The 24,520-nt window shown below is 41.2% G+C and overlaps 1 protein-coding gene across 2 annotated transcripts; it reads right to left on the bottom strand.

The window, feature by feature from the left end:
* Positions 1 to 2,818: 2,818 nt before the first annotated feature.
* On the bottom strand, positions 2,819 to 24,287 carry LOC149155799 (uncharacterized). 2 transcript variants are annotated; one of them, XM_089441188.1, is made up of 8 exons: positions 24,133 to 24,287; positions 23,914 to 24,050; positions 23,699 to 23,795; positions 5,199 to 5,337; positions 4,920 to 5,002; positions 3,617 to 3,751; positions 3,303 to 3,407; positions 2,819 to 3,193 (listed from the first exon to the last, which is right to left on the bottom strand). In XM_089441188.1, exons 2-8 carry the CDS (start codon positions 24,042 to 24,044, stop codon positions 3,050 to 3,052), a joined length of 834 nt encoding a protein of 277 aa, XP_089297314.1. In that variant the 5' UTR covers positions 24,045 to 24,050; positions 24,133 to 24,287; the 3' UTR covers positions 2,819 to 3,049. The 2 variants fall into 2 exon arrangements, with proteins under 2 accessions (XP_089297314.1, XP_089297315.1); XM_089441189.1 differs by lacking the exon at positions 24,133 to 24,287 and having other exon boundaries at positions 5,199 to 5,345.
* Between the last annotated feature and the right edge of the window lie 233 nt (positions 24,288 to 24,520).

The raw sequence follows: 24,520 nt of genomic DNA, 5'->3' as shown, positions 1-24,520 counted from the left end.
AAGGTCAGCCCTCCAATCAGGGACAGAACAACGATCCAATGGGGAAGCTCTTCAACAACAAAGAGTGCAATATGTGCTTGGCACACACCATAATGATCAACAGTATTAAAAAACAGATTAAAGACTTATCAGAGGACTATTATGCTGACCGTGAATCCAAACGAAAGAAGTTGGGGAAACGCAAGAAAGAGATTGAAGCTTTGAAGGACCGCTGCATCCATATGGAGGCGGTTATTGATCATCTTCGCACTCTCACTGAAAGCAATCAGGCAGAAGCTCCGACCAGAGAAAGTGCCCAGAAGGAAGACTCGGTCACTCCTCACTTTCCGTGATTTATGTACTGCAAATTTGCTTGTTTAGGAGGGTCCTTTGTACGGCAATATAGCCGCCTAAACTTAGTTTGGTTTTCAATCAAGAGAAGCTATGAGGAAACTGGGTCTGCGCACCCGATTTTGTACCTCTGCTCTCATGCTTTCCCTTATTATGTAATAGTTTGCTTCAGCACGTTTTTTAATATATGAGTAGCCGACTTTGTAAAAAAAAATAAAATAATGTGTAAAATTCTTATTTTAGTCAATACTCTAAACCCATTAAAAATAATATCATATGTGTGCTACAATCAATCATGATATTCTTATGAGCCATTTAAAAAAAAAAGCAATTTTATAAATGTGTTTTTTTTTACTAATTAAACATTATATTAAGTATATTTCTAATATGATTAAACAAAATATTATAATTATAGTTTTCCATTAGTTATATATAAAAATGAGTGATTTGTTTAAACTTTTTTATTAAATAATTTCATAGAATGCACTTTAATAAGATGTTTACTATGCTCACCTAATCCAACTTAGTGATTTGTTTAAACTTTTTTATTAAATAATTTCATAGTATGTTTACTATGGTCACCTAATCCAACAGATTCTTTGTAGATAAAATATCCAACAGATTCTTTGTAGATAAAATCTTTGACAGAAGAAAACCATTCTTTCTCATAAGTGCGTGCTTTGAAACACTTCTGAAGTATTTTTCAAAAACCAATCATCATTCTTGAACTAACCAATTTTATCATATTTCGAATATTTCACCTTTGCATGTGAAGTGCCAAACTTTTTTTTTTGTGATTGCTTTCCATCACTGCTTTGAGTTGGTCAAAAATTGGTCTCCAGTGTGGTAGACTTTACATTCACCTTCATCTTTTGCATTTGAAGAAGTGCCAAACTTGTATTTTTCTTGTGATTGCTTTCCATCACTGCTTTGAGTTAGTCCACAATTGGTCTCCAGTGTGGTAGATTTTACATTCACCTTCATCTTGGGAGCAAAGGCATGTTCTGGGGATTCTCTTGTTCAACAAAAAGCCTTTAAAACACCATTACTCCTATATTAAAAGCGAACTTGTAGACTTGACAAATTGTCAAATGATGATAAATTATCATAAAATACTCAGTGTAATACACTTTATCCTTCTGTGTCAGTTTTTCTCCAACTACAAACCAATATCCAATAATATTTTTACATTTCATGAGATGTCCAATCACCAAGATACTCTCGGACATTCTAAGGGTGAGCAAAATTTTAGTCCATTTTAGGTTTGTTTGAAGCTTCTTTCATTTTGTTTAAAGAACTCTAGGCAACATTTGTTGACTTTGCATCTATGAGATCAATAATTTCCAATAACGACGAGAGCTGTTTTAGGCTTGATGAATGTTTTATGTTTGTTTGCTTCAATCGACATCGTTTCAATGCCATCTATTACTTCCCATAACATTTTTATGGACAATCTTGATCCTGCACTTAAAATTGATGTACACCTTCCCGTCAAGCTTCTGATTCACTAAAGAACATGTCAGATTAATTTACGGTGGCAAGTGCAAGCCCTAGATGTTTTTCGTGGCATAGAAGTCCGTTGGAAAAAGCAACTAAGGATAATGGTCCAGTTTGACATTGCGCTTTTCCATGTTAATGCGGGTGGTGTTCCCCATATTTACCAGCAACCCTAAAAATCCATCACTAAAACCACTGAAATAGTATTAGAAAGGCCTTACATAACTCCTCATTAAACAAAACACTCGGAACTCCAAAACAGTAAGCATAGCGGAAAACCTTGATCGCATTCAGTCCATGAATAAAATTTCTGACATGAGAATCCAGAAGGGATCAGATAAAATGCCATGTCACAACACAGTTTTAACTTTTTATTTAGTCTGTTCTGGAAAAAAATAGGGGGATTTTATCAAACAATAGCATGCCCAATAGCAATCAGCCAAGTTTGAGTTATCTGCAACTCAAAGCTTTGGAATCCCAAATTAGAGCCTCCCAAACATTTAGAAGGTTTATGTCCACATAGAATTCGTGTATCTTCAGTTTTTACATATATTGTCAGAACGCTATCACTGTATTTTCTGTATTTTCAGTTTTTGTGTCGAGAGGTGCTCTACAGTCCAATATGGCAGCGATGTTGTAAAACGTTATATAATGTAATCCAATGTAATGTTATGTTGACTTGGTCAAATTAAAAAATGATAATTATTAAAATAAGTTTGAGTTAGTTATTTGATGGGTTTACCAATGATGGTTTACCAAACCCATAGTATTTATTATGATGAAGCCTATTTAAAGGCTTGAGGAAATCCATTGTGGAATGCAAGTGTACCAGTTTATATCCATCTTAACTCTGGATTTGATCCCTCTCGGCAGTTGGTAGATCCTGATTTAAGATGGATCTAAGCTGGTTATATGTATTGTCAGAATGCTATCACAAAGAGATTTAGTAAATTGTTTGCGTCGAAAACCTTTCAATCTACAATTCAAAGAATTGAAATAACTCGTGTAAAATTATTATTGAAGCAACGAGAATAAAAAATACAGCTCTAAACGAAGAAAACATTATAGTGTTACAGTTGAAAATTTGAAATACAGAGTACAGCTCTAAGTATAACAATCAAAGTAGCATCCCATGGATTTTAACAGGCATCAACTTGTCCACATAATTTTAATTACAGCTACTCGAGGTAATAATTTACGATAACACATTTATAATAGCTTTCTATTCTTCAAGCTCATTGTCATCAGCCAGATGTGTTTGAAAAAGATAATTTTCGGAATCTAAGTGCTCCTGATATAACGAAGGAGAATTCCCATTAACTTCTTTTTCTCTTTTGTCCTGGTTAAAGCTTGCTTTTCTTGTTCCCTGAAAGAGCTGATGTACGTAAGAAGATCTACTAGAACAAGCATACCCCTACCATATGGATTGAAAATGCAATAAAATACAAACCAGAAAAGTAGTTGAGAAACCACACCTTCTTTAAAGTATAGAAAAAATAATGAAACCCATCACCGAAAGTGTTCCATTGCATGGACCAGGTAAACCCAGCTGCTTCAAAAAGTGGACGCCTGAAGTGTGGCTGTAAAACACAAAAATAGCAAAATAGATCTGTTTTCTGTCTATTGAATAAAAGTGCTATCGATGTACAATCAACAATGCACAGTAATCAAGAACAGTCATAGTGTCACAAAAATGTGCTTGATGAAGCATATTGTGTGGATGTAAGCATGTTCTACCAATCAAGATTGAATAGCCAACACATTTACAAGAGAGTGCCAGTTTTATTACCTGACCAAATGAAATTGAAATAAAGATGCCTTCTGGTGTGAGAACCCTGTGAACACCTTTAAGCATTGCATTCACCTTACTGACTGTCTCTGGCTTCGGGTTCCAGGGATCACCACTGTCCACAAGTAGCACATCCTTGAAATGAAGGAGGTGTCAATCTAATGAAATAAAATAAATCAACTGGATAATTTCTTAATATCTTAAAAATCTGTATAGTGAGTCCTCGAAACATTTATCCTAATTCCTAAGTGAGTAAAATCCTGGTTAAAATGAAGTTCGGGTCATGAAATGGATGACTGTCTGCCTTTTTGTTTATTGAAGCACAAACATCATATGTCATTCCTCTTTAAGTGCTCCATTACAATTTTCGAGTGCCAAGAACCACTTTGGATTGACTAATAATGAATAGCAATACGATGTGAAGGACATACATCTATTGAGACTAAGAAAGAAGATAAAAGGTAAAAGTTAGTTGTCAAAAGTCAAACCAAATTGTGAAGAAACCATTCAAAGGTAGACACTGGAACCAATGTCACATGGTTTGGATTCGAGTTCGGGTTTGGCAATGATTAGGTTCGGTTTGAGTTTGAATTTTATGATGAGGTTCGAATGAGGTTCACCATTAAGTTCGTATATATATATATAACGAATTATAGGATAAAATAGTAAGAAATCAACATCATTAAATATCAAAAATGTTATCATGGACATGGAAACTATAAGGATAAATTACAAGCTTAAGTTGTGACATGAGGTTACGAGTTTTGATCTATGCACTTGGTCAATGGCTATGAGATTCAATGAGGTTCGCTGAACCTCAAAAAAAATTTAAGGTTTGCCAATATTCGAACCTCAAGGTTAAAGTTCAACGAACCTTGTGACTAGACTGGAACTATTTTATAAATTTGGGTGGAACGCGTTGAGAGAGACAGAGAATATGTGCTGTCAACAGCTAATTTCCATTACCAACACAGGACTCACTCAATCATGCCCATTATTTCAATTCTCTAGAGTCTATAGTCTCATAAAATGGCATTTGCATATAATATGCAGTTAAGAGGTAAAAGCAAATAAAGTATGTAGCAGTTAAAGGTAGGTGTGCTTGCAATGTTTCCATGTTACAACATATTTACTTTAAATATCATATTATTCTGCACTCATTTAACATTTTTACATTCAGTGGTATTGATATAAACATAAATTGAAGAAATCATATTGATGTTTCTAATGTGACTCTATCTTGCTGCTTTTTTACTTTTAAGATAACTATATCTAAGAGAATACAATTTCTTCATGAGCTCACCATAGTCCCTTTCTCAATGACAGCATCAAAACTTTCACTGCCAAAGGGAAGGTTTAACATGTCCATCACTAGAACTTTTACACCTGTAACAAAAGATATGGATTAAATATCCCCAGCATCACAAGTTTGTAAGGTTTTCGAAACAATAGAACACCATATCTGATCAAGATGTTGTACAATTAAAGATTCATGAATGTTGTAGATCCTTAATATAAGTCTTTAACTGAAAAAACCTCATCTTAAGATGAAAACCCATGAAGGAATTCCCAAATCACAGACCATGAAAGCCCTTCACTGTCAAGCGCTTCTGCATCTTTTCTACTGCAACTGGTGAAATATCTATACAAGTAATTTGTGTAATCCCATCCTCGTACAATCCATCGCACATTTGGGAACTACCACAGCCAAGCTCCAAAACCTGTAACACTTCATATCAGTCCCAAAAGATAAAATCAGGTACTAAAAACATTGACAGAAACCTAGTTGGAGTAACTAAATATGCATGGCAACATGAATATAGCTGCAACTAGGAATTGAAAAATCTCTAGAATGTAATACACATCTGAAGTTGGAACAGTTTCAAAGATTCCTTCCAAAGTAAATTATGCCCCAAGAAATCAGAAAGGATACTAGTTCAGTATTACCTTTGTTATATATAGTAAATCATGTCAAAATCTACCAATAAAAAGATAATCCTGAATATTAGTTGCATTAATACAGCTTGGTTCTAACTTCTGACAAATATAGTAGTGTTAATTTTAGGTATGTTCTATGCTTAGTGCAATTTACTTCAATTTTTCATATTAGCTCAAGATCAATTCCAGATTAGCAATCACATTTAGCATGATAGTAAAATGCAGATAGAACATAAACATAAATCGCAGAAGACAAGCCAACACAAGAGGACACAAGATGTGGCGCCAGCGAGGGGCAAATCCCAATGTGGGGAAACCCTTGATCAATTCTTCTTATATTCTTCAATAGTTCAGCAGAGAGGGAGATGGTACATATATATCAGAAGTCAACACTTTGACTTGACAAGATAAGAGCAGAGATCTTCACCTTGAAGATAACATAATGAAGTAGCTGATCTGAACTCAGGTGAAGGCAGACTGCTTCAACTGATCCTCCAAGGTGACTCCATCACCATGCTGCACCCATCATTGTGCTGCACCCCATCATCATGTTGCACACGTCACTGTGCTGCACCCAATCACTGATCTGCTCTCATCACTATGCTGCTCCCATCACTGAGATGTACCTTATCATCATGCTGTACCCATCATACCCTGTCCATCATCACTGTGCTGCACCATGCTGCACCATCACACTGAATGCATACTGCAATGCATCATCATCATGCTGCTGCAATACATCATGCTGTTGTACCCATTCATGTTGCTGCATCCATCACATCATGCTGCACCTCATTATATCATGTTGTACCTCATTACATCATGCTGCAGTACAAGCAGTCACATCAGACTTCAGTCCTTATACAGTCATGATAAGTTGAGGTTCAAGACTGACTTGTGCAGCCCTTAACACAATCTATGCTGTTGGCTATGGCCTGCGGCCTAGCCCAGCAGCAAGGTTGTCATACATTACCCAGCTATCTCTACCCTTGAACAGCAACGTTTCCCAATCAGCCTTATTACTGTACAGTCACCTTTCCTTACAGTGTCTAAGGGTTCCTTCCTTACAGAGATATGGACCTCTTTAAATTCATCATTAGTGGTTGAAAGAGTCCTCTCCATAGGCCCTACTTTAATTGCGGTTTGAAGCACAAATGACAGCTGTTAGAGACTCTTATTTCGATGGTTGTAACCTTCACCTTTCACTGCAGCTAGAGCAGATAGATGCCTCTCTGGAACAGTGGATTAGACTGAGTGTTTAGACCGTGGATGACGAACCTTTTAGGCAGCGTATGGTTACTCTCTTTGACAGCTAGAGATCGCCTAGGACTGCGGCCAACTCTTTTCACTATCTGCGGCTGGGTTAAGACTATAGCCCTCCCAACTAGGGCTTGTACTCACAGCGGTTAGGGCACATGAAAACCCTCCTCAAACTGCGGCCTAGAACAGCGTATTAGGGATCTCCTTTAGGGCCTAGATAAGGCAGCATGTAGATCTCTTATGGACAGCGTTAAGGTCTTCACCATGACTGCATTCTAGGGTATATAAACATCTCTCCTAGCTGCGTTATAGAAGCCCTTTTTGGACAGCAAAGGAGCCTCCCTAAGTCTCCTTCATGACTGCGGTTAGGACATGTTTCCTTGACAGCGTTTAGACTTCTTTTGGACAGCGTTGAGTGGCATGTAGAAACTCCCTCCTTGCTGCTAGGAGACCCTCATCTTGACTGCATATAAGACAGCGTAGAGCCTTCTCCTTTTGACTGTAAGTAGGGCTAGGGTATCTCCTCTTAGGGCAGCATATAGACTTCCTTTAGATAGTGTCTAGAGTTAGGGCAAACCCTCTAGGGCAGTGTATTCTCTTAGTGACTCCTTCCACCAAAACCCAAAGACAAGTGGAGAGGAAGAGATCACAAGAAGAGTGTGTGTCCAAATGACTAGCAAGCCACCTCTTTTTATACTAAAACGTTGAGCACAAGTGGGGGCAATTTGGTTGCTGGCCGACCTTGACGAATTGTCCCATAACACAAATAAATTCATATCTCCATGAATACATGTCGGAATCGGATGATCTTTAGATCAATCCTACACCTCTCGACGAGAGGAATCCAAGAAAAATATCAGCTGCCATAAATAAGATGACCCACATGGATTTTGGCCCTAGTTGCCAATTTTAACACTCCCTCTCAACTAGGGAGAACTCCATCTACTAATCCATCTGCCAGGCTGTACTATCTCTACCATCAATGCCCTGCACTACTCTGCTGAACTATGAAGAAGAAGAAATGATCAAGAATGTATCGACATCCTCTACTAACCCAAAGTCAATCCCATATAAAAGAGAGTGTCTCATACCACTCTTACTGATCTGAAATCAATTCCAAATAAAGAGAGTGTCTCATACCACTCTTACTGACCTGAAGTCAGTTCCAAAAGAGAGTGAGTTATATCACTCTTACTGACCCGAAGTCAATTCCATTTGATCCCAGATCAATATCATCCTAGCATAGGGAGTACGGTAGTAACACGATATGTCCATAGGTACTACTATGGTCCCTATCCTTATTTCCCTACTCATTGGCTAGATGAGAGGTACTTTCCATGAGTCTCAGACTGCATGGGTAGGATGTCTCAGCAGGAGAAGGATGAACCACTCATCCTCCCTACATGTCGCCAAGTGTATCCCAGGGGAAGGCTGAACCACTCACCCTACGGTCGCTCATCGCTCCAAGATTTACCCCCAAGCCCCCCGGAGCTCCCAGAGCTCAATGTCCATGTCATACAGGACCCTTAGGAGAGAGTCCTTCCACGACTTCTAATTGTTCTCGGAAAGTCAAGAATTTGACCTTTCCCAGGGGCTTCAACAGAATATCGGTGACCTGCACATGAGTCCCAATGCGATGGAGCCTTCTTACTCCTCGATGTATAATATCCCAGATAAAGTGGTACCTGATGTTTATATGCTTGGAGCGATCATAGAACACGGGATTCCTCAACAATCGAATCCCCCTCTAGTTGTCACAGAAGATCACAATGATATCCAATACGTGTCCAAACAGCTCACTGAAGAGCTTCCTCAACCAGACAGCTTCACATGAGGTCGTATTCGCAGCTATGTATCTGACCTCATCGGTGCTCAAAGCAACCGACTTCTGCTTCCTGCTCATCCAAGATATCAAAGCAGATCCCAAAGGGAATCAACACCTAGAAGTGCTCTTGCGATCCTCCACACTGCCTGCCTAGTCAATATTCAAATAATCATTCAGCTTCACATTTCCGGCAGTGTATCTCAATCCATGAAAGATTGTGCCCTAAAGATATCTCAAATGATTCTTGGCACCAATCCAGTGAGGCTCAAGCATATATGAGCTCAACATGCTAACTGCAAAACATATATCCAGACGAAAGTTCGCCAAGAACATCAAAGCTAGTATAGGTTTATGAAACTCAGAGGCATTTCCCAAATCAGGTCCGGCATCACTACCGCATAACTTCTTAAAGTTAGGCTTCATCGAGGTAGTCATGGGCTTGCAGTTCACCATTCCAAATCCGGAATCCAACTCCCTCTTACTTTTGCAAATGAGAGGGTCTGCACCTATCAGAAAGAGGTCGTCCTCATAAGGTGCCAGTATGAGAGGTCTATCATCCACAACCTTCAAGCAATGGTTTGGATCAGCTTCACTCCTAGTGAATCTCAGCTTCATCAGCTAGCTATCAATCCTCTCATATCAAGCCCGAGGTGTTTGCTCTAAGACATTGAGAGCTTTCTTCAACCTGCATACATGAGATTCCTGTTCATGAATCTCAAACCCCTCGGGTTGTTCCAAATCTGTGGACTTGCTACATGAGGGGAATGGTCCCCTTGTAAGTTTTCCTTTGGTACATCTCGGACATGTACCTTCATGCTCTTCTTGAGTTCAGGAATTCTTGTCACCATTTGACACACATCGAGTAGGGGCCCATAATGAGCAAACCTCCGGTGCTATAGAAAAGATGTGTCAACTGACATGGTCCCCAATGGACTTCCTACAATTTTGATACAAATTGCCAACCCTGAACTCAAAAGCATCTTTTAAAATTCCTTATCCACACACGTACCTTTCCATTGATGAATGCCACCTTTGTCTTCCATTGCCGAAATGGACCCCAGGTTCTTCTTGAGATAAAGAGCTTCTTGAAAATGAATTGAGCTACCCTCATTCAATTTAAGGGCAGCATTCCCTACACCCTTTCCAGGATAGGTGGCATCGTCTCCAGTAATAATCTCCATGATTATCTCCCTCTCTATCAAATTAGAGAGAGTTTCCTTCTATCTAATGAAGTGCCTTGAAGCACTACTATCAATAAGCCAGATTCCCAAAGAGTTTGGAGGAGAAGTAATGGAGAGGGCCAATATAAGATAATACTCCTTCAGCTTATCAGAAACAACATTTGATTCTACATACCTCTTTCTTTCTTTGAAGAGCTAGCCATTTCCTTGATGACCTACATTCCTTTTTCCTTTGCCATTGTACCTGTCGTTCCTTCAATCATTGAAGATGCCCATGGAATGATTGTTATCATCATCAAGTGATGTGTCCCTTCTAATTAGACACTCCTTTGCATAATGGGCAAACTCATTGCAAGCAAGGCATCAATCGTTCCTTCCGCCCTTAGATCCGGACTTCCCATTGAAGTGATCTTTAGGTAGGCCATCAAATGCTTCTGTTGCGCCACTCTGATAATATTCTCAGCTTTGACTTCACCCTTGGTGATTTTGACGAGGGATGAGGAACCCATTGAGCCTTTTTGTCCTTTCCAACTGTCTTCGGTGACTGCACTTTCACTCTTGCTTGGCTTTGTCTTCGCCTCAGCTCTCATACCATGTTAATTTTAGGTATGTTCTATGCTTAGCGCAATTTACTTCAATTTTTCATATTAGCTCAAGATCAATTCCAGAATAGTAATCACATTTAGCATGATAGTAAAATGCAGATAGAACATAAACATAAATTGCAGAAGACAAGCCAACACAAGAGGACACAAGATGTGGCGCCAGCCAGGGACAAACCCCAATGTGGGGAAACCCTTGATCAATTCTGCTTATATTCTTCAATAGTTCAACAGAGAGAGAGAGATAGTACATATACATCAGAAGTCAACACTTTGACTTGACAAGATAAGAGCAAAGATCTTCACCTTGAAGATAACATAATGACGTAGTTGATTTGAACTTAGGTGAAGGTATACTACTTCAATTGATCCTCCAAGGTGACTCCATCACCATGCTGCACCCATCACTGTGTTGCACCTCATCATCATGTTGCACACGTCACTGTGCTGCACCCAATCACTGATCTGCTCTCATCACTATGCTGCTCCCATCACTGAGTTGTACCTCATCATCATGCTGTACCCATCATACCCTGTCCATCATCACTGTGTTGCACCATGCTGCACCATCACACACAGAATGCATACTGCAATGCATCATCATCATGCTGCTGCAATACATCATGCTGTTGTACCCATTCATGTTGCTGCATCCATCACATCATGCTGCACCTCATTACATCATGTTGTACCTCATTACATCATGCTGCAGTACAAGCAGTCGCATCAAACTTCAGTCCTTATACAGTCATGATAAGTTGAGGTTCAAGACTGGCTTGTGCAACCCTTAACACAATCTATGATGTTGGCTATGGCCTGCGGCCTAGCCCAGCAGCAAGTAAGGTTGTCATACATTACCCAGCTATCTTTACCCTTGAACAGCAACGTTTTCCAATCAGCCTTATTACTGTACAGTCACCTTTCCTTACAGCGTCTAAGGGTTCCTTCCTTACAGAGATATGGACCTCTTTAACGTCATCATTAGTGGTTGAAAGAGTCCTCTCCATATGCCCTACTTTGATTGTGGTTTGAAGCACAAATGACAGCTGTTAGAGACCCTTATTTCGGTGGTTGTAACCTTCACCTTTCACTGCAGCTAGGGCAGATAGATGCCTCTCTGGAACAGCGGATTAGACTGAGTGTTTAGACTGTGGATGAGGAACCTTTTAGGCAGCGTATGGTTACTCTCTTTGACAGCTAGAGATCCCCTAGGACTGCGGCCAACTCTTTTCATTATCTGTGGCTGGGTTAAGACTATAGCCCTCCCAACTAGGGCTTGTACTCACAGCGGTTAGGGCACATGGAAACCCTCCTCAAACCACGGCCTAGAACAGCATATTAGGGATCTCCTTTAGGGCCTAGATAAGGCAGCATGTAGATCTCTTATGGACAGAGTTAAGGTCTTCACCATGACTGTGTTCTAGGGTATATAAACATCTCTCCTTGCTGCGTTATAGAAGCCCTTTTTGGACAGCGGAGGAGCCTCCCTAAGTCTCCTTCATGACTGCGGTTAGGACATGTTTCCTTGACAGCGTTTAGACTTCTTTTGGACAGCATTGAGTGACATGTAGAAATTCCCTCCTTGCTGCTAGGAGACCCTCATCTTGACTACATATAAGACAGCGTAGAGCCTTCTCCTTTTGACTGTAAGTAGGGCTAGGGTATCTCCTCTTAGGGCAGCGTATAGACTTCCTTTAGATAGTGTCTAGAGTTAGGGAAAACCCTCTAGGGCAGTGTATTCTCTTAGTGACTCTTCCTTCCACCAAAACCCAAAGACAAGTGGAGAGGAAAAAATCACAAGAACAGTGTGTGTCCAAATGACTAGCAAGCCATCTCTTTTTATACTAAAACATTGAGTACAAGTGGGGGCAATTTGGTTGTTGGCCAACCTTGACAAAATGTCCCATAACACAAATAAATTCATATCTCCATGAATACACGTCGGAATCGGATGATCTTTAGATCAATCCTACACCTCTCGACGAGAGGAATCCAAGAAAAATATCAGCTGCCATAAATAAGATGACCCACATGGAGTTTGGCCCTAGTTGACAATTTTAACAAGTAGTTATAAAAAAGTGCTAAAACAACACTACGAAAATCCCAAGCACCCAACTCCTCATGAATATGTCCACTGCAGGGCCAATGGAAACTGACCGGTAACATGGACTTGTCTGATAGAACGAGACTAACTATTTTGAGTTTTGATAATGAAGTTTATAGTTACCCAGCATTTAGTCCCCAAAACTACTAGTTAAAGATGAACTTGGCATTAGCCTAAAATCTTGCTTCTATTTCATGGAATTTTTATGGTGACTTCAATATGGTTGATGTTAAAGATGAGCTTGGCAATCCTCCTATAACATGGCATACTCATTAGAAATCAGCTTCGCTCTCCCTCCAAGGCAAGCTAGAATTGCATGAACCAAATATTGTTAGAAGGTTGAATATCGTTAAGGCCAGTATACCTTGCCCAACTTCAGGCTTAAGAGAGATACAACCCTTAACTCAATACCATCACACCTGCAGGAGAGTGCCTTTCAGGTCCATAGTGAATGGTAGGCTAGTAAAACTTGGACAACATCAGACAATGTACAGCAAAGGTTTTATTTTAAAGGTATAGACTCTAAATAGCAGCCATTATTAACAAATTTCCTACTTTAGGTTCCCACTATACATTATGAATGAAATAACCAAGTCAAGTGGGTGTAGCTCAGATGGTAGGGAGGAGTCGCTATTATCCAGGTTCCAGTCCCACAGATATTGACATGCTCGTTCCTTGGGAGCCATTTCTACATGAAAGATAATCGGCTCACCTAGACATTGGTGGGTTTTCCATGGAAGTAGCTAGTATCAATCTCCAGGGCAATGAACCACACCAAAAAAAAAAAATGTCAAGCGGGTGTAGCTCATGTAGTATGGAGTCGCTATTATCCTCCCCACTCAGGTTCATGTCCCATTGATATTGACATGCTCGCTCCTTGGGAGCCATTTCTACATGAAAGATAACTGGCTCACCTAGACACGGGTGGGTTTTCCATGGATGTAGCTAGTATCAATCTGCGGTACACTGAACCACACAAAAAAATGAATGAAACCACCCAATATGGTTATAAAGTAGAAGAGCTTAGATGTTTAGTTCACAGAGAAACAGAATGGGGAAAAGTCCATTCTTAGCTCAAAAAACAATACAGAGCCCTTCCCTCAACATAATCCACGACAATGGGCAAATGGTTCCAAAATGCAAATAAGATGACTCATCACCTCTTTCGCACTTCGACCTCGCAATCCACGCTTAGCATGAATGAAGATGACTAATTCCGAGGTGTCAACTATGTGATTGCACCTTAACTAGTCACTGAACAGAAATAGTGCAACTAGCGTCATTGTGAATAGATTAAATGAATGTCTCTTTTTCATCTGCATAATTGCGTAGAAGTTTTTAAAACACGGTTGTGTTTTTGTCATGTTTTGATTTGTCACTTGGATAGTGTGTGTAGCTCATTATTTATAGTAGGAACGAAAGCTTTTAGAAGACTAATAGGATTAAAAGTACCATGGAGAATAAGGATGAAGGTAGGTCACCAAAAACAAAGAAAACACATCATATACCAAAGAGAAGAAAAAGCCTTGAGGGATAGCTCAGTTGGTCAAGTTCCCATTGTTAAAGCACCTTTGCTATTGAGATGTCACGGATTCAATTCTGTCTACAATCTCGGGGTCAAGGTTTGTTGTTGAGCTGGCAGGAAGTGACCCTTTTGGGTAGATCTTCCTAGTACAATTATTTTGTGAACGTAACAATAATGTTGAATGGAGTTAGAGGAGGAAGGGTTCAGCTAAATTTAGAGGTGCACTAAATTTAGAAAGAGGACCCACAGGTGGGCCAAGGCACAATGTACACTTTATCTCATTATTTTGACTTATAGTAAAAAATTGAGATGATTTCAACCATCCATTGAGATTTAATCTCAGCCATTCATGGAGATGGTGGGCCCAAGTTGACTTCAAAGGAGCAAAAGGTCGCAGATTTGATTCATTATGCACCAAACGACTTGGTGGTTTTAGCTCAACATTAGAGTAGCTAGGGTTTTCAGCTATTGAGAGTTCAGTTCAGCGCATTGAGGAAGAGAAAGGAGGTCCAAACGGCCTAGTTCATCTTCAGCTAGTATCACAACCTCAGTAGCATGCAAAGCCAGCATAACAAAGTCGTACAATGCGGCCATACAACTCAACTAGGAATCCGTACAACGATGTTTCAGCCAGGCCGAGTTTGAGTGAGGAGTTTGTGACTTGTTGGAGAATTGTTTCAGAGTGTTTGTTGTTGAAAAGGGAAGTCATCCCTTATTTGTAATCATTTTCTGAAGAACTCTAATTTGTTGAAGCTAATAAAACCACCAACAGATTGCAGGTTTCCCCAGTTGGGGTTTCCTGCGTAAATTTATGTGTTATCTATTAATGTGCTTGTGTCTTCAAAGTTGATTTCCATTGCTATTATTCAGTTAGAATACTCAGCATATTTAGTAAATGTATTTGGAAGTTTAGTTTCTCAGTTCTTTCATTCCAGAAATTTATTAAATTAGTAAGTTGGGTATTAAAATCTAACATGGTATCAGAGTGCAACCTCTGATTGAAGACCAGAAAGCGTGTTTACTTCCTCAAGAGCGGGTTTAAAGACAAAGAAGGCACAGTTTATTAGTAAGTACATGCGTTAGGGTTTTCCAGAAAGAGCTTTGCGCAAGGGTTTTCTCCAAGCAGCTTTGCGCTGGGGTTTATGAGCAGATCGAACTGCGGTATGGCATATTTGGGGCTGAGATTTGAGGACCGCCTTAATGGGGCCTCAATTTTTTGTTCTTGGAGGGAGAAGATTGGTGTAGTGCTAGAGGAGCAAGGAGTTTGGGGGTTTGTGGACAATTCCCCAGCCCAACCTAGCATACCCTCAGCAACTGACCCAACACAATAAGAAGAACGCTAAGGCCTAAAGAATTATCCTTAAAGGAGTCAAGGATCATATCATACCTCACATCTTTGGCAAGAAGACAACTCAGGCTGTGTGGGCAGCCATCATAGCACTGTACCATGGTTTGAGGGAGGCCAGGAAGCTGGTACTCAAAGTCAAACTCAGAAACATCAAAATGGCTTAGTCTGAGGTTGTGGTGTCATATCTCACCAGGTTCACACAAGTGAGGGATGAGCTAGTTGGAGATGGGGGCAGTCTCGGACAAAGACCTTGTCAGTTTTGCAGTATTCGGCTTTTCCAAGTCATGGGAAAACTTCATTGATGCAGTGAGTGGCAAAGAGAAGCTTCCAGACTAGGAGCAATTATGGAGTGACTACGTCCAAACTCCAGGAGAAGATTTGAAAGCAGACTAGATCTGGGTCTCATGTCAAGGGAGAGGAAGAAGAGAAATTTGCCCTACTGACAAAGGGGGCAAGGCCAAGGGCAAGAAAGGTGCAAGAGGGATCGAGTCCAAATCCAAAAGCGAGAAGAAGAAGAAAGATCTCAGTAAGATAAAATGCTTCTCTTGCCATCAGTTTGGACACTACTCCACCAAATGTCCAAGCAGGAAGAAGGGGTCCAAGAAGGACCATGTGGCAGCATCAGCACAGGTGGAGGAGTTCACCTCCCACTTTGACAAGGAGTTCTCGCTCATAGCTTGCATGGCAAGCTTAGTAGCTAGCAGCGTGTGGTATGTTGACAGTGGAGCAACTTGTCACATGACCGGGAACAAGGAGTATTTTAGCCAATTGACCGAGAAGGACATGCAGTTTCATATAGAGCTAGGAGATGATGGCAAGTACCTAGCCAAGGGCGTGAGTACTATCAAATTTGAGAGGGAGTCCGGGAATCCTTTCTAATTTGAGAGGGAGTTCGGGAATCCTTTCTACCTCAAAGATGTCCTCTATGTCCCACGTTTGAAGAAAAACCTTGTTTTAGTCTCAACCTTGGAGAACAAGGGTTATGAGGTTATCTTCAGCAGGGGAAAGGCCTTTATCAAGCCTTTCAACTCCGGAGCAGCGAAGCGGATTGGAGTTAGGGTGAAGAACCTCTACAGGCTTCAGTTTGAGATAGTTGCAACCTTAAGCAACAAAGGAGTTAGTGAGCAAAGTCGTGACCTTGGGGAGCTTTGGAATAGGCCTATGGGTCACTTACACCATGGAGCGTTAAAAATCCTTGGGGAGATTGCCACAAGGATGCCCCAGTGCGGTGTAGACCAACATGATGTGTGCAAAGGTTGCACACTTGGCAAGTATGCCAAGACATCCTTCCCCAGCAGAGACAACAGGGCCGAAAGCATCTTGGAGCTGGTTCATTTGGATGTTTGTGGACCATTTTCCTCTCCATCCCTTATGGAATACAGATACTATGTCACCTTCGTTGATGACCACTCGAGAAAGACTTGGATGTTCTTCATGAAGAAGAAAGATGAAGTGGGATTGAAACTAGTGAAATGTGGAGAACGAATCACATAGCATCAATCATCACTTCCGGGGCTTGCACCCGGTAACCAGGACTTCCCAGGAGGTCACCCATCCCAGAACTCCTCTGGCTCAAGCGCGCTTAACTGTGGAGTTTTTCCCCACAATCAAGCCCACTTAGCTTGCTACCCCATTTGCAAAACCTTAGCAAGTATTGTGCCTCATGAACCATTCAAGTAGAGATCCCTTGACTCTTTTTGAATTTAAGTATGGGGGAATTACGCAGTGCATTATATTATCATTTTGGGATTCAACTGCGTTAAGTAAGTCATTCAAACGTATGACCATTTCCATGAGAGGTAGTCGTAACTGACTAATTTCTCATGATTTTTTGAATAGTTCACTTAGCACTCATTGCATCGGGTGATGCTCACAGGGGTGAAGAAGTGGAATTGAAACTAGTGAAATGTGGAGAACGAATCACATAGCATCAATCATCACTTCCGGGGCTTGCACCCGGTAACCAGGACTTCCCAGGAGGTCACCCATCCCAGAACTCCTCTGGCTCAAGCGCGCTTAACTGTGGAGTTTTTCCCCACAATCAAGCCCACTTAGCTTGCTACCCCATTTGCAAAACCTTAGCAAGTATTGTGCCTCATGAACCATTCAAGTAGAGATCCCTTGAATCTTTTTGAATTTAAGTATGGGGGAATTACGCAGTGCATTATATTATCATTTTGGGATTCAACTGCGTTAAGTAAGTCATTCAAACGTATGACCATTTCCATGAGAGGTAGTCGTAACTGACTAATTTCTCATGATTTTTTGAATAGTTCAATTAGCACTCATTGCATCGGGTGATGCTCACAGGGGTGAAGAAGTGGGATTGAAACTAGTGAAATGTGGAGAACGAATCACATAGCATCAATCATCACTTCCGGGGCTTGCACCCGGTAACCAGGACTTCCCAGGAGGTCACCCATCCCAGAAGCGCTGAGCCAGAGGAGTTGTGGGATGGGTGACCTCCTGGGAAGTCCTGGTTACCGGGTGCAAGCCCCGGAAGTGATGATTGATGCTATGTGATTCGTTCTCCACATTTCACTAGTTTCAATCCCACTTCTTCACCCCTGTGAGCATCACCCGATGCAATGAGTGCTAAGTGAACTATTCAAAAAATCATGAGAAATTAGTCAGTTACGACTACCTCTCATGGAAATGGTCATACGTTTGAATGACTTACTTAACGCAGTTGAATCCCAAAATGATAATATAATGCACTGCGTAATTCCCCCATACTTAAATTCAAAAAGAGTTAAGGGATCTCTACTTGAATGGTTCATGAGGCACAATACTTGCTAAGGTTTTGCAAATGGGGTAGCAAGCTAAGTGGGCTTGATTGTGGGGAAAAACTCCACAGTTAAGCGCGCTTGAGCCAGAGGAGTTCTGGGATGGGTGACCTCCTGGGAAGTCCTAGTTACCAGGTGCAAGCCCCGGAAGTGATGATTGATGCTATGTGATTCGTTCTCCACATTTCACTAGTTTCAATCCCACTTCTTCACCCCTGTGAGCATCACCCGATGCAATGAGTGCTAAGTGAACTATTCAAAAAATCATGAGAAATTAGTCAGTTACGACTACCTCTCATGGAAATGGTCATACGTCTGAATGACTTACTTAACGCAGTTGAATCCCAAAATGATAATATAATGCACTGCGTAATTCCCCCATACTTAAATTCAAAAAGAGTCAAGGGATCTCTACTTGAATGGTTCATGAGGCACAATACTTGCTAAGGTTTTGCAAATGGGGTAGCAAGCTAAGTGGGCTTGATTGTGGGGAAAAACTCCACAGTTAAGCGCGCTTGAGCCAGAGGAGTTCTGGGATGGGTGACCTCCTGGGAAGTCCTAGTTACCGGGTGCAAGCCCCGGAAGTGATGATTGATGCTATGTGATTCGTTCTCCACATTTCACTAGTTTCAATCCCACTTCTTCACCCCTGTGAGCATCACCCGATGCAATGAGTGCTAAGTGAACTATTCAAAAAATCATGAGAAATTAGTCAGTTATGACTACCTCTCATGGAAATGGTCATACGTTTGAATGACTTACTTAACGCAGTTGAATCCCAAAATGATAATATAATGCACTGCGTAATTCCCCCATACTTAAATTCAAAAAGAGTCAAGGGATCTCTACTTGAATGGTTCATGAGGCACAATACTTGCTAAGGTTTTGCAAATGGGGTAGCAAGCTAAGTGGGCTTGATTGTGGGGAAAAACTCCACAGTTAAGCGCGCTTGAGCCAGAGGAGTTCTGGGATGGGTGACCTCCTGGGAAGTCCTGGTTACCGGGTGCAAGCCCCGGAAGTGATGATTGATGCTATGTGATTCGTTCTCCACATTTCACTAGTTTCAATCCCACTTCTTCACCCCTGTGAGCATCACCCGATGCAATGAGTGCTAAGTGAACTATTCAAAAAATCATGAGAAATTAGTCAGTTACGACTACCTCTCATGGAAATGGTCATACATTTGAATGACTTACTTAACGCAGTTGAATCCCAAAATGATATCTAAGAAAGATGAAGTATTCTCAAAGTTCGTGGAGTTTAAAGCCTTGGTGGAGAACCAGAGAGGTAAAAAGATCAAGGCACCGAGGTCAGACAACAGTGGGGAGTACGTCTCCAATGCCTTCAGGGACTTGTGTGCCAAGGAGGGCATTAGGAGACAACTCACCACACCCTATAACCCTCAGCAAAATGGGGTGGCTGAGTGCAAGAACCAGAGCATTGTTGGGGCAACTAAGGCCATGTTGCATGTCAAGGGACTACATATGTTCCTTTGGGCAGAGTCATGCAACACTACAGTGTTTTTGCAGAACAGGAGCCCACATAAGGTGTTAGGCAGAGTCAAACTAGAGGAGGCTTTCATAGGCAAGAAGCCTAACGTGTCTCACCTCCGGAATTTTGGTAGTGTTGTTTACTGCCATGTGCCTTCTGGTAACTGGAAGAAGCTAGAGCCCACAACAGAGAAGGTTATTTTCGTGCGCTACAATGAGACATCTAAGGCGCACAGGGTGTACATCCCAACACTCAAGAAGACGGTGATCAGGGATGATGTGAAGTTCAAAGAGGAAAGGGCTCTTAGGAAGAAGTCCTTGGAGCGTGAGCACGGGGAGCACAGGAGGAGTAGTAGGCTACCAAACAGGAGGCTCAACCAACTCCTCATACTTCATCACAGCGAGTTATTGGGCAGGCTGAGCAGCACGCAAATGAGGAGGAAACGCAGGAACAGGAGGAGAGAGTAGAGCGAGTGGGGCCCACTCAGCTAGTGACTCCCAGTACAAAGAGAGGACGAGCCAAGTAGGTAGATCAGTTGATCAGGGAGGCTCAAGAGAGAGTTGGAGCCCCCAACTCCACACGCAGAGAAAGTAGACAACCACAAAGATACACAGGCGTACATGGATTGATGGCTAAGTTGATAGATCATAGACTCAAGGCGTTCTTGCTACAAGAACACAGCCTCTTAGCAGGTATGTCGAGATGCCATGGTGGAGGAATATTCCTCCATCATGATGAATGACGTCTAGGCGATAGTGTCAAGACCGACTAGAAAACCAGTGGTTGGTTCACGTTGGCTATATAAGGTCAAGCAGGCAGATGATGGGAGTGTCGAGAAGAGCAAGGCTAGATTTGTGGCCAAAGGGCTCTCTCGGGTTGAGGGGATAAACTAAAACGAGACGCTTGCACCAATGGCGCGGTACGATCCATTAGGACCATATTGGTGATTGCAACGCAGATAGGGTGTAAGATCCACCAAATGGACATAAAGACTGCCTTCCTTAACAAAGTTGTTGAGGAAGAAATAAATGTTGAGCAGCTTGAGGGGTTCGAGACTTTTAGCAGAGACACACATGTTTGCAGGCTAAAGAGAGATCTTTATGGGCTCAAGCAGGCATTGAAGGCATGGTATGCCTGGATAGACAACTACCTTCAAGGATTGGGCTTCACTAAGAGTGAGGTGGACCCCAACCTGTATTACAATGTGATTGGAGGTCTTCTACTCATTCTAGTGTTGTATGTGGATGCCTTGATACTTATAGGAGCAGATAGCCTGATCCAGGATTGCAAGAAGGATCTTGCAAGGGAGTTTGAGATGGACTTAGGGTTGATGCATTATTTCCTTAGGTTGGAGGTATGGCAGTGTGATGTGGAGATTTTCTTGGGGCAGGGCAAGCACACATAGGAGATTCTCAAGAGGTTCCACATGGAGGATTGCAGGCCCATGACCACGCTTCTAGTCACAAACTAGAGGAACGTAGATGCTACCAGACCAGAACGAGTTGATGCCACATTTTATGAATAGTTTATTGCGTCGTTGATGTATCTAGTGAACACACGAACCAACATTTGCTTTGCAGTGAACTAGTTGAGCCAGTTCATGGTTGAGCCGACCAGAGTGCATTGGGTTGTTTCCAAGCACATGTTGAGGTACTTCAAGGGCACAACAAATTATGGGTTGTTGTACAAGCAGGTTGATGGCGTGAGCCTTTAGGGTTTCATAGATGCAGATTAGGCAGGTCGTTCAACAGGCAGGAAGGGCACTTCAAGTTGTACCTTCAGTGTTGGGTCAACAGTTGTTTCCTGGTTCAACAAAAAACAAAGGTCAGTGGCACTGAGATTAGCTAAGGTCGAGTACATGGTTGTCAACCTGGCAATTTGCAAGGCCATCTGGTTGAGAAACTACTTGTTGGGTTGTTCAGTCAGAAGTTGGAGCCCACAATCATACGCTGTGACAATCCGAGTTGCATTAAGCTCTCTGAGAATCTGGTGTTTCATGACCGCTCCAAGCACATCGAGATTTGATACCACCATATCAAAGATTGTGTTCAGAGGGGTAAAGTTAGACTCTAGCACGTGTTTACAAAGAAGCATACAGCTAATATTATAACCAAGGCATTGGCAAGGGGCAGATTTGTCTACTTCAGAGATAGAATGGGTGTAGTATGGAACACCTTCCTCTCTAAGAGGGAGTGTTGAATGGAGTTAGAGGAGAAAGGGTTCAACTAAGTTTAGAGGTGCACTAAATTTAGCGCGCGGGGGGGTCGGGGGGTGCACAAGTGGGCCAAGGCGCAGTTTACACTTTTTCTCATTATTTTGACTGAGGAAAATTTTAAATTTTCCTATAATAAAAAATTGAAGTGATATCAACGATCCATTGATATTTAATCTCGGCCATTCGTGGGGATGGTGGGACCAGGTCGACTTCAAAGGAGCAAAAGGGCACATATTCAGTTCATTATGCACAAGACGACTTGGTGGTTTTATGTCACCATTAGAGCAGCTAGGGTTTTCAGCTATTGAGAGTTCAATTCAGCGCACAGAGGAAGAGAAAGGAGGGCCAGACAGCCCAGTTCATCTTCAGCCAGCATCACAACCTCACCAGCACGCAGACCCAGTGTAACTAGGCCGTACAGCGCGGACATACGACTCATCCAGGAATCCGTATAATGTTGTTTCAGCCAGGCCGAGTTTGAGTGAGGAGTTTGTGACTTGTTAGAGAGCTGTTTTAGAGGATTTGTTATTGAAAAGGGAAGTCATCCCTTACATGTAATCATTTTCTGAAGAACTCTAATTTGCTGAAGCTAATAAAACCACCAAAAATTTGCAGGTTTTCCTCAGTTGGGGTTTCCTGAGTAAATTTCTGTGTTATGTGTTAATGTGCTTGTGTCTTTAGAGTTTATTTCCGCTGCTATTATTTAGATAGAATATCAATACACAGCTTATTTAGTAAATGTATTTGGAAGTTCAGTTTCTTAGTTCTTTCATTTCAAAAATCTATTAAATTAGTAAGCTGCATATTAAAATCTGACAGGTAATCAAGCTCCAGGGGGATCATGAATCACATAGAAAAAAATAGTACCAAAGGGAAGAAAGTGGGAAAGCCAACAAGGTCAGATTGTACAAGAGCTTAAAACACATCCACAGGGGACAGATACATGGATCACCTTTGGCTCACTGAAAAGAAAAACAGTTGCAACATGTAAAGAAAATCAACCTTGAATTTGAGTACAGGGAAAAGGAACAGATACATGGATCACCTTTTACTCACTGAAAAGAAAAACAGTTGCAACATGTAAAGAAAATCAACCTTGAATTTGAGTACAGGGAAAACGTTGAGAGATTTTTAGAGATTTCTGGCAATTTTCTAGGACCCAAGGAAATTAATTAATTAATTAGTTTACTTTACTTTTCTTACTTTTCTTCTTCTTTTGTTTACCATGGTAAAGCAGTAACTTGTTGGAGTAATCTAGGTGAGGCAGAGAATCAAACTTAGCTGCTTAGCTGCTGCCACCACTATAACACCAAGAGTATATCCAATGGTTCTTAAGCCAGATAAGCCAGATATACCAGGAGTGTATGACTTACCAAGAACCAAAACTCCAAGAGGGTGGGAAAGCCTACTCTTGAGCCCTTATCACAACAGGCCAACGATGTCCCATGGGATTTGAAACTGAAACCAAGTAGAGGGGACTCAAGGAAAAATTTACTACAGCTTCTGGGAAGTGTTCAAGGACTGTTTAGGAAATTAAATCCAAACAATTTGGGGATGCAGGGTCTACCGAGGGGCATTTCTTTTGATTTCCTCCATGTCTTTTTTTGCAGATTCTCGCATATTTATTCCCGTGTCTCAAATTTAGGTGCATATTGTTTTAGTTGACATGTGTTGTGTGTCCTATTCTGTAATTATGAAAACAAGGAGAAAGTACAGTTATGCCCAAGAAGATTAACTTACATGCAACTCTTCAATGCAGTAGAATTTAGCTTAATTTGACAACCTGGGGTAGTGATGAGGAGCTTACTCTGTCCGACGACTTGAGAGACGAGGCCACGAGATGGCGGAATTGAGAGTAATCTTTGAACCATTCATAGTGATCCTCCTTCACAAAACGGTCGTCCCTGCATCCCCAAATGCAATATAATATATATACATATCGTTGACATTTGAAATTGAATCCAAGAGGTTTCACGGCTAACAGTACAGGGATGGGAAGGAACTGGGCAATATTATCTTTACCAGTATTGGGGATTTAAATAAACTAAAGCAGTGGATGGGATGATATCATTGCCCTTTCCATTGGGCTGCTGCTCTGTCTCCTGTTCATCCTCCTCCTGCTGTAGAATGGGAATATCTGGAGTTGATCCCATAACACCCTGCGTAACGTGAACAAACGAAGTTAAAGGGCTGTAAAGCCTGTGTAAGCAAGCTTTGTTCTGTGAGGTATGAACAGCAAACCTGTGCAAGCAAGCTCACTCCAGCAATCAATATCGGGTTTCCTCAGGACATTGGACCAACACACTTACGTCTGCGACAACATTCTTCTTTGTAATGACCAGTATCCATTTCATTTAACTAACTAGGGCAAATCTCTGAATGGGAGACACGAAAATTTCATAAACAAATTGATGGTAAATTCTCGAACTTGGAATTTAAGATGGAAAAAAATAACTTCTTAAAGATAATGTTTAAGATTATCTAACAGTAATTTATATTTTTTTATAGGGTGAAAGTAAGAATTTAACGTGGAAAAAAATTACTTCGTAATGATAAGGTTTAAGGTTTAATATTATCTAATAGTAATATATATTTTTTATATGGTGAGAAAGTCATTTATTTGCTAAAA

The sequence above is a fragment of the Pinus tabuliformis genome, chromosome 9 (assembly GCF_031772625.1).
Source record: "Pinus tabuliformis cultivar Carrire ecotype Pingquan chromosome 9, CPIR1, whole genome shotgun sequence".
Classification (NCBI taxonomy): Eukaryota; Viridiplantae; Streptophyta; class Pinopsida; order Pinales; family Pinaceae; genus Pinus; species Pinus tabuliformis.
The sequence above is the reverse complement of the archived record's forward strand: the minus strand, read 5'-3'. Positions and strand labels throughout refer to the sequence as shown.